Below are 11,284 nucleotides of genomic sequence, written 5' to 3' on the forward strand. Positions count from 1 at the left end.
TGTACAGAAATCAGTGGCTTTCTTATACACTAACAATGAAAATACAGAAAGGGAAATTAGAGAATCGATTCCATTTACTATAGCACCAAGAACCATAAGATACCTGGGAATAAACCTAACCAAAGAGGTAAAGGACCTGTACTCGAGGAACTACAGAACACTCATGAAAGAAATTGAAGAAGACACAAAAAGATGGAAGACCGTTCCATGCTCTTGGATTGGAAGAATAAACATTGTTAAAATGTCTATACTGCCTAGAGCATTCTATACTTTTAAGCCATTCTGATCAAAATTCCACCGATATTTTTCAAAGAGCTGGAGCAAATAATCCTACAATTTGTATGGAATCAGAAGAGACTCCGAATTGCTAAGGAAATGTTGAAAAACAAAAACAAAACTGGCGGCATCACGTTACCCGATTTCAAGCTTTACTACAAAGCTGTGATCACCAAGACAGCGTGGTACTGGCATAAAAACAGACACATAGCCAGTGGAACAGAGCGGAGAGCCCAGATATGGACCCTCAACTCTAGGGTCAAATAATCTTCGACAAAACAGGAAAAAATATTCAATGGAAAAAAGACAGTCTCTTCAATAAATGGTGCTCGGAAAACTGGACAGCGATATGTAGAAGAATGAAACTCGACCATTCTCTTACACCGTACACAAAGAGAAACTCGAAATGGATAAAAGACCTCAACGTGAGACAGGAATCTATCAGAATCCTAGAGGAGAACATAGGCAGTAACCTCTTCGATATCAGCCACAGCAACTTCTTTCAAGATATGTCTCCAAAGGCCAAGGAAACAAAAGCAAAAATGAACTTTTGGGACTTCATCAAGATCAAAAGTTTCTGCACAGCAAAGGAAACAGTCAACAAAACAAAAAGGCAACCCACGGAATGGGAGAAGATATTTGCAAATGGCAGTACAGACAAAAGGTTGTTATCCAGGATCTATAAAGAACTTCTCAAACTCAACACACACAAAGCAGATAATCATATCAAAAAATGGGCAGAAGATATGAACAGACACTTCTCCAACGAAGACATACAAATGGCTATCAGACACATGAAAAAATGTTCATCATCACTAGCCATCAGGGAGATTCAAATTAAAACCACATTGAGATACCACCTGACACCAGTTAGAATGGCCAAAATTAGCAAGACAGGAAACAACGTGTGTTGGAGAGGATGTGGAGAAAGGGGAACCCTCTTCCACTGTTGGTGGGAATGCAAGTTAGTGCAGCCACTCTGGAGAACAGTGTGGAGATTCCTGAAGAAATTAAGAATAGAGCTTCCCTATGACCCTGCAATTGCACTGCTGGGTATTTACCCCAAAGATACAGATGTAGTGAAAAGAAGGGCCATCTGTACCCCAATGTTTATTGCAGCAATGGCTACTGTCGCCAAACTGTGGAAAGAACCAAGATGCCCTTCAACGGATGGAAGATGTGGTCCATATACACAATGGAGTATTATGCCTCCATCAGAAAGGATGAATACCCAACTTTTGTAGCAACATGGACGGGACTGGAAGAAATTATGCTGAGCGAAATAAGTCAAGCAGAGAGAGTCAAGTATCATATGGTCTCACTTATTTGTGGAGCATAAAAAATAACATGGAGGACATGGGGAGATGGAGAGGAGAGGGAGTTGAGGGAAACTGGAAGGGGAGATGAACCATGAGAGACTATGGACTCTGAAAAACAACCAGAGGGTTTTGAAGGGGCAGCGGGGTGGGGGGTGGGGTGGGAGGTTGAGGAACCAGGTGGTGGGTAATAGGGAGGGCACGTACTGCGTGGAGCACTGGGTATGATGCCAAAACAATGAACACTGTTATGCTGTAAATAAACAAAAAAAAAGAAAAAAAAAATACTAGACTAACAAAAAAAAAATGAATGAAAAAAATTTTAAATAATTATACTTAAAAAATAGTGTAAAGACTTAAATCTATGCTATAAATAAAACTATGTTTGAAAGTTATCAGAACAACAAAAAAGAATTTGATTAACTTTTGGGGTGCCTGGGTGGCTCAGTGGGTTAAAGCCGCTGCCTTCGGCTCAGGTCATGATCTCAGGGTCCTGGATCGAGCCCCGCATCGGGCTCTCTGCTCGGCAGGGAGCCTGCTTCCCTCTCTCTCTCTGCCTGCCTCTCTGCCTACCTGTGATCTCTGTCAAATACATAAATAAAAATTTTAAAAAAATTTAGAATTTGATTAACTTTTTTAAATGGACTTTTTCACTATATTATAATCAGTAATTATAAAACTATTTCAAATCTATTTCTGTTCATGCAGCTAGAAGAAAATTACCTTTCTCTCATTTAATAGGTCTTTCAGCAGCCTTTAGAAAGACAGATTGGTGATATGTTTGAACACTCTATTCTGAAATTGTATATATAATCTTTTTCATTTTCCTATGCCTACCCATCCCCTGGGTTTTCTCTTTAAAGATAAATATTGGCAAGATAGAACTAAGCATCTTAGATGCACTTTTTTTCTTTGAAATTTTTATTTAAATCCTAGTTAGTTAACATGCGTGCAATATTGGTTTCAAGAGTAGAATTCAGTGGTTCATCACTTACCTATAACACCCAGTGCTCATCATGACAAGTGCCCTCCTTAATGCCTATCACCCATCTTAGCCCATTCTCTATCCACCTTCCGACATCAACCCTCAGTTTGTTCTCTATCATTAAGAGCCTCTTACGGTTTGTTTCCCTCTCTTATTTTTTTCCCCTACCATAGGTTCATCTATTTCATTTCTTAAATCCCATATATGAGTGAAATCTTAATGGTATTTGTCTTTCTCTGACTGACTTATCTCACTTAGCATAATACACTCTAGCTCCATCCATGTTGTTGAAAATGGCAAGATTTCATTCTTTTTGATGGCTGAGTAATATTCCATGGTATATATATATACACACACACCATATCTTCTTTATCCTTTCATTAGTCAATGGACATTTGGGCCCATAGTTCAGCTGTTGTTGATAATGTAACTTTTAGTGACTTAATTGAAAGTATTTCAAGATATTGTTTAAAATAATAAAAGTTAGTTTAGCTTCCAAGAGTCTAATACATATGTATTGTTTGTTTTGTTGGGCATTTTATTTCAGGAGCCGCCTAAAGAAAGACTATGATGATTTCAGAAGACAGCCTGATCATGATAAATTTACTAAAGAACTGTGGACTACTGAAGAAGGTGAAGGAGATCCTGGAAAAGAATCTCCTAAAGTAGAAATTAGTAAGTCTGTAGACTCCACAGAACCTCTAGATATCCTGGAGAAAGATCACTTTGATTCAGGTAGTTATGAAAACTTTCCTTTAACTCCACAACTAAAACCATAAAGAAAGTTTTAGTATCTTTTGTTGAGATAAAAGATAATCTGGTTAATGGTAGGTATTGATTAGGGAAATCTGGTATATTTTAAAATGTCCTGTGTCCTTATAAAAGGTCCCTTGGAGTCATTATTTTAGTTCTAGGAGTATCTGGAGCCAGTGCCTGTCTCTGAGCTGTAGGCATGTTTTTGCACATTATAGTCTACAATCCCTCTAAATTAAGTTCATCCTCTTCTTTTTATTACTATTTTTGAAGCACTGTTTTTGGCGTTTGATTTAAATGAGCATATCATTCTAATAAGGAGGCTGGATTAGGTTATCTGTAATGCATTTGAATTTATCAGATTATGTTATTCTGTAATATAGTTACCTTTTTCTGAAAATCTAGTTTAAAAACTTCCTTTCATTATATAAGAGATAAGTGTGAAAATTTGTGGTTAAAAATGTTTTTCATGTCTTTGGTGCATTGAAAAAGAGTAGATTCTCATCAACCCAGTTTCACCAGATATGAACATAAATTTTTTACTGTAAGAATGAATAATTAAACACCAGGAAAAGCTGAACATTTTTCATCCTTTTGAGTCTCTGAAACTAGATTAGAATTCTGGACTCTAATTGCTGATTTGAGTATCTGTGAGATGTAAATTTTCCTCTGCATTTGTATGGGCAGCAAAATTTAGTAGAGTTTGAACAAAATAATCCATTCATTAATACATAGTTCTTGGGAATGGTTACGCTATCAAAATATCAACCTTACCTGAATTTCTAATATTGAATCATCCTAAAGTAGATTTCTTAATAAGTTGCCAATTCAGAGATTGACTTGATTTTTTTATGATTAGTCTTATTATTTCTATTCAGTTGCTGTTTTATTTAAACAAAATGCTTGCTTTTATAACTTTCAGATGATATGAAACTGTCAGAAATAGATTTCCCTATGGCCAGAAACAAGTTGTTGAAAAAGGAATTGCCTTTTAAAGATGTTCCGAAGATACTGCCTAAAACACTTAAACGACAGTCTAAACAAACTAATTATCTGGATGATAGCACAAAAGAGCTTTCCCCAAGAAAGAAAGCAAAGTTAAGCACAAATGAGACAACAGTTGAGCATGTAGAAGGTGAGATACAAATTGACTGTTTGAATGAATTAAAGCATGCAGAGCCACTGTTTCCAGAGTCATTTGCCTCAATGGATTCAACACCAGTATCTGTTCTCCAGAAAGGGACCAAACCTATTCAGGCCTTGCTTGCAAAGAATATTGGGAACAAAGTGACCTTAACAAATCAACTGCCCCCTTCCACAGGTAGAAGTGCTCCTACAGTGAATAAACCAGTTATATCTCCTCTAGAAGCCAGCCCCATAAAGCCAGCATTGACCTGCCACACCAGTACAAAAGGTCCTTTACAAATGGTATACAAAATGCCTTGTGGCCAGTGGTTGCCCATAGATCTCCAAAACAGCTCTGTGAAGATTCAGATGCAACCTGTGCTAGATCCTAAAACAGGAGAAAAAATCATGCAGCAGGTTCTCATTCTGCCCAAGAATTTTGTGATTCAGCACAAGGAAGGGAAAGCAGTTGCAAAAGAAATACTGCCACTTCAACAGAAAGGTACAGAACATCATTGTTCATCTTTCCCACAGACAACAAATGTAAACTGTTCTTTACCATCAGTTCTTGTCAGCTCAGCAGGAACTGTTTCTAACCAACTAACTAATACAGTTTTCAATAGGACAGTTACACCTTTGTCAAATTTAAGTAGTGGTAGGCCACAGCCTTTGTCACCTGTAACCTCCATAAGTAGTTTATTAATACCTCCAGTTAAGACTAGCCAGAGTGAGTCAGGAAAAGTCAAGAATGCAGTTTCAGCAGCTACATTCTCCCAGCCCATTGCTTCATCCACCATCTCCTCAACAGTTCAGCCTCTGTTACCAGCAACAACACTAAGTGGATCTACAAATCCTGGTAGTTCCCTCAACTGTTTTGCGCAACAAACTGCTGATTCTTCTGAAGCAAAGCAAGAACTGAAAACTGTGTGTATAAGAGATTCACAGTCAATTCTTGTTAGGACACGAGGTGGGAACACTGGAGTTGTAAAAGTACAGACCAGTCCAGATCAAAATTCACCCAACAGCTTATCTGCAAGTTCAGTTTTCACTTTTGCTCCTCATCTTCAGGCATTTCTGGTGCCCAAATCAACATCATCCTCTGTTTTTTCACCCACAGTTGGAATGACTACTACATCTAGTCTCCCACCTGTTAGCCAAATACCAACTTCTGTTTCCATTCCATCTGGCTTTAATACATCAGTGGGAAAGAATCTCAAGCTTACATTGGGCCAACCTTCCTGCAGTGGTAATTTGGGTCACGTGATAGATAAAGCTTCACACATACCTTCTTCTCCCTTAAAGTCCTCTGTTTCTTCTGGTACTCTACTGCCATCAACAGCAAATAATTCAGTAAGTGTAATTAGCATATCAACAGGAAATTTTGGACAAACCAGTGCAAATGTTATTCATACTCCAAGTAAACAGCAACAAGTAGATTATTTCACAAAAAGTTTCCCTGTTACAAGATCAGAAGCAACAGCAGCAAGTGGAGATGTCATCAGTGGGAGTGCAGTTCACAAACTTATGCTGGTGTCAGCTCCATCTATTCTTTCTTCTGGCAGTGGAACTGCAATTAATGTGACACCTGCATCAACATCTACAGTTGTCTCAGCCCAGAAATTAGTTTTTATTAATGCTCCAATTCCCAGTGGCACTTCAACTCCAACTATTGTGGCAGAACCATTAAAGCAAACTCTTCCTCCCCCCTTGAATAAAACCTACATTAAGACTCCAGAACAACCCCAGTTAGTACTAATTCCATCTACAGTGGGAGCACCAATAAAAATAAATTCATCACCAACTGTGTCTCAGATAAAAGATGTGAAAATTGGACTAAACATAGGTCAAGCAATTATAAACAGTTCAGGCAGTGTGCCAGCTATATCATCAATTAACTTATTGCAAAATGTAACCCCAAAAGGAGAAGAAAAAAGTACCAAGGGCTATGTCTTGCCATTGTCAACAAGTGGTAATTCAATTCCAGTAAACTCAAATTTTGTGAGTCAAAATATTACTCCTGTTAATGAATCAGTGGTTTCTGCAACAAGAGCAGTAAACATGTTTTCAGTAACAGGAGCAAATGTGTCTTTGGGTTCTCTTTCAGTGACCTCAACCTCTGCTTCAGTTGGGACACGACCTCCTGTTTTAGTTAGTGGAAACGATACCTCTTCAAGAATTATGCCTATTTTGTCAAATAGACTTTGCACATCAAATCTCGGAAACACTGTGGCTATATCAACTGTGAAAACAGGACATCTTGCATCATCTGTTCTGATTTCAACTACACAACCAGTGTCTCCTAAATGTTTAACATCGACTTTGCAAATCCCTGTTACTGTTGCTTTGCCTACACCTGTGAATATATCCCCTAAAGTAGTCAACACAGTTCCACAAGTGGCTACAGTACCAGGAGCCACACGTTCTATATCTCTTTCTAAAAGACAATCTCAGACTTCTGTCCAGTTTCAGTCACCAGGGATTTCAACTATAGTGCCAACAAATATAAACACAAATAAACCTCAGACTGAATTGCCTCCCCTTTCACCAAATCCAGGTAAAATAATTAATATTTCCAGTTTTGCTTCTCTGCCGAACCAGCAGATGTCCCCTGCTTTAGTCAAATCAACCCCCAGTCACAGTTCTGCTCCAGGTGGGTCTGTCATTGACACCGCTACAGCACCATCAAATGTAAATAGTGTGATAGGGGGTCAGTTGAGTGAACCTTGTATTCAGCAAAAAATAGTCATCAACACCAGTACACCTTTGGCACCTGGCACTCAGATCATGATTAACGGAACACGGTTTGTTGTTCCACCACAAGGTCTTGGAGCTGGCAGCCATGTTCTTCTTATATCTACTAATCCAAAATATGGACCTCCCTTAGTTCTTAACAGTGGCCAAGGCCTTCCACCTACATCAGTAGATAACCCTGCCCAGAAAATTACACTAGCATCAAATAATTCTTCAGGTGGGCACCTTGTGAAACATTCTCTAAGAAGCTCTACAAAAATTGTCAACTCTCTTGGGAATGCCAGTCCTCTACCCACAGTACATACAACACCACAGATCATAAACACAATTGCTAAAGTTTCTGTTCCACCTCCCATACCAACAGTATCATTGACTTCAGTAATTAAGTCTCCTTCTTCTACTCTTTTGGCTAAGACATCTTTGGTTTCTGCCATTTGCTCTACTAATCCTCCATTGCCAAGTAGCACATCAGTATTTCATTTGGACACATCAGTCAAAAAATTGTTGGTTAGCCCAGAAGGAGCCATTTTGAATACCATAAATAGTCCAGCATCTAAGGTTTCTTCTCTCTCTCCATCTCTCTCTCAAATTGTTGTATCTGCTAGTCGAAATCCTGCCTCTGTCTTCCCTGCTTTTCACTCATCTGACTTAGAGAAGCCCGACACAGCTGCATCTTGAATCTAGACTTAACGAGCCAGTTTTTAAATAATGGGGCATTGTTTTGACTCCCATAAAAATTTTTAACTTTATTACACTGTTGAAAACATACTATACATAGTTGTGTGTATGTGTTTTCATGTATCTTTTCATTAGCTTGCAACAAGGCTTTGTTTTCTTGGGGAGGAAAAGATCTATTCCATTTCACTTACTGGTATGAATATGTTTTCAAAGGATGTTTAAAATAGACAGTTAGGATTTACCCTGTATGTATTGCATAAATTGAACCAAGTCAAGTTTTACTAGTTTGGAGTAAGCTAGCCTTTTGCACACTTGCATTGGTATGTTTCTTCTTGAATTTGGACTATTGCACCGTGTATCTACAGTGTGATATTCTGTGTCATTAGTGAAATCTTGTTTTTGTTTCTGTAAAAAAAATATAAATATATATATACATATATATATATATATGCATTGTGAAAATGCAGTCCATGGTGTAAAATTGTACATATTCCAAAATCCCTAACAACCTGTACTAAACTATATGTACAAAGAACTATGCTGTCTTATTTATGTTTTGTTTACATAATGTATAGTTTTTTAAGTATTTTAGTAATTTTGGACCAGTGAACTGTTAGCAACCATGCAGAAGAATCTGCATGTAATAAATTGAGTTGCTGTATTTCTTTGTTTGAATACCATTTTTAAAGTGCACTCTTATTCCATTGTAAGAATACATGATATAAAATGAAACAGCCCTTTACAAAAAGGAATTAAGGCTGGGAAATTGAATTAATGGCTAGCCCTTGTACAAGGTTTTACAGTTTACAAACTTACTTGACATCTTATTTATTTTTCACAGTACTCTTGAAAGGTTAAGGGTGTTGTCCAAGGTCACCTAGCTAGTGGGTGGTAGACCTGAACTAGGAGACCTGATGCTTTAAATCCTTTTCCATGATTGTACATTACTTCTGTTGTAAAAATTCACTCTGAATTTCATTGTTTTTTTTCTCTCATTTTACCACCAAATTCTCCATTGACCAAAACAAGTAATCTTTCAGGCCAATGTGTTTGGTCTATGTTAATGCACCCCAGATATGTTTTACTAACTTTTAATTTTTAAAAAAATCTTATATCCACAAGAAGTTGTGTTGGTAGTATGAAGAGGTCCTATGTACCCTTTATCTAAGTTTCCATCTGATATATCTAGTTTTATACTGAGGTGTTTGTTCATAGTTGACTGATTTTCCAAAATGATAAAACATGAATTTTTCCTTTTTTAATTTAGAATAACAAATGAATATGGACATCTTCAATTATAAGTATTTTTTGCTTTTGTTGTTATGTTTTGTTTTTTCAATTACAGAGCAGTTGCTTATATTCTATTGTAAAGCAAACAGTTTTTATGGGTCAGCTTATTCTCAGGGTTTGACTTTGTGGTATTTCAGATTATGCCTCATTTTAAATAAAAGATAGATTTTATCATCACAATGAACACTGAGTAGTGTATAGAATTGTTAAAATCACTATATTGTGCACCTGAAACTAATATAACACTGTATGTTAACTATACTACAATTAGAAATTTAAAAAAAAAAAAGGCAGGCACAACATGGGGAATACATACACAATGTGTAATTGCTTAGTTATAAATATTTAAAAAACAAAAGACAAAGCAAGAAGATAGATTTTATATTTAAAAGCCTAAAAAAATGTTATACTTATTGAATCTTTATATCCATTATCTTATTTGGGATACTGATTGTATACGCATCCACATTACATTTATAATGATGTTGTTAAAACTCATCTCATGAAGTCTGGGCTTGAGAATGTTCGGGAAGAATGGTCCTAATGACTTCCTTTGAAACTACATTAATATTTTAGTTATCAAAGTGGAGAAGGTAGTGAGGGTGTTCCTGGAAAGTTGTTAAAGGCTCTCAAGAACCTATAGTTACGTTCTAAAACAGTATCTTTGCCAGTCAGTGCTCTACTATTTAGTCACCCTCCCTCTTTCCCTGTCCATTTAGGTAGACCTTGGATTTCAAGGGGATGTGGGTGATATTTGGAAATTCATCGCATTGTGCATAGGTGGTGCTCAATAAATTAATGTATTTACATACTCCCCTTTTAAAGCAAAATAGCCTGAAACTATGCATCTTTTGCCTGAAAAGAATTATCTGAGCCATTTCCGGAAACTAATTTACTGAATTACTTATGGCTCAACTTTAATCCCAGTGAAGGACCTAAACTAATTATTAACCACTAATTATTTTCTAACTCCTAAATCCAAAATCCAAAATCCTAATATGACCTTTGAAACTCTGTGTTCTGGTGAACCTTTTAGAGTGAAGCCCTGCCCCCACCTCCCATCCTCTTAGGGCCTAAAAGGCTCTTCCGTCTATTTCTGCTTACTTCACCAGCTTCTTTTCAACCTAATTTTCCCTGGCCTATTGCACTCTAGTTAAGTTCAATAGTAGGTCAAGGTCTTTTTATATGTTCTCTGTGGCATACTGTTTCATTATAGATCTTATTACATATGACGAACTCCCTCTCCTTACCATACTCAGCATCAGGATGCCACAGTCACTCGTAGATTGAGGACATGGATCAAGAAGGGCATGGTACTATATTACTATAACAAGATTATTTGTATGTGGTTAATGCCTGTCTTCCTTTTAAAGAGAGACCTTGTCAGTTGTCCTCATTGTCCCCACACTCAGTATGTAATTGCTGAATAAATCAGTGAGCAATCTAGATATCTTGCATGATTTAAGGTCTGGTTTACTTTTTAAAAGTAATACTCCATTTTTTACTAGAAATTTGACTGAATTAATAGATTTATATAATCAAAAGCCAAATTATTTCTCCTTTGCTTTCAGTCTGGTAGGTCACGTGGATTTCTGGGCTCTTGGCCAAAAAGTACAAAGTCAAATTCCTCAGTTCTTCCTATTCAGTGTTATTGATGTGGGAAACAGAGGCAGAAGAAAAGTTATTAAATTTCCTTACCCACTGACAAGCCCTTGAAACAGGCAGAGTGACATTCCTCTAGGGACTCAACTACTTCCACCTTAAGGCTTTGCTAAGGGCAAAGGGCAATCCTAGCCTGACAAACCCCTACCCCCATCCAGGATCCTGTAAGTCTACTTTAACAATTCCTTTGGAAACTTCCTTTATCTCTAAACCCTCCAAGATACATGTTTACACTCATTCCCAAGCATATGGTCCACTGATATACATCTGAAGGGGCTCATAACAAAGGTTTTATTACCAGTAATGAATAACCTTTTTCCCAACAATAACTAGCTCCTCAAGGTCCTGGAAACCTTGCTTCCAAAATTCCTAAGAGACTTATACTATCCCTGACTCCCTCCCAACTTGCAAGTATAGAATGGACCACTCCTCACAGCCCTGGGGCAGC

The 11,284-nt window shown here is 37.3% G+C and overlaps 1 protein-coding gene across 4 annotated transcripts in view; it reads left to right on the forward strand.

Moving 5' to 3' along the window:
* Positions 1 to 9,358, forward strand: part of KIAA2026 (KIAA2026 ortholog) — a 144,373-nt gene extending 135,015 nt beyond the window's left edge. For 3 of the 4 annotated variants that reach the window (XM_046022143.1, XM_046022145.1, XM_046022146.1), the window contains 2 exons: positions 3,125 to 3,312; positions 4,253 to 9,358. In XM_046022143.1, coding sequence (XP_045878099.1) covers positions 3,125 to 3,312; positions 4,253 to 7,884 — 3,820 coding nt within the window. In that variant the 3' untranslated portion in view covers positions 7,885 to 9,358. The remainder of the gene's footprint in view (positions 1 to 3,124; positions 3,313 to 4,252) is intronic. The other variant, XM_046022144.1, reaches the window with a different exon arrangement.
* The last annotated feature ends 1,926 nt before the right edge of the window (positions 9,359 to 11,284 follow it).

The sequence above is a fragment of the Meles meles genome, chromosome 11 (genome assembly GCF_922984935.1).
Source record: "Meles meles chromosome 11, mMelMel3.1 paternal haplotype, whole genome shotgun sequence".
NCBI lineage: Eukaryota > Metazoa > Chordata > Mammalia > Carnivora > Mustelidae > Meles > Meles meles.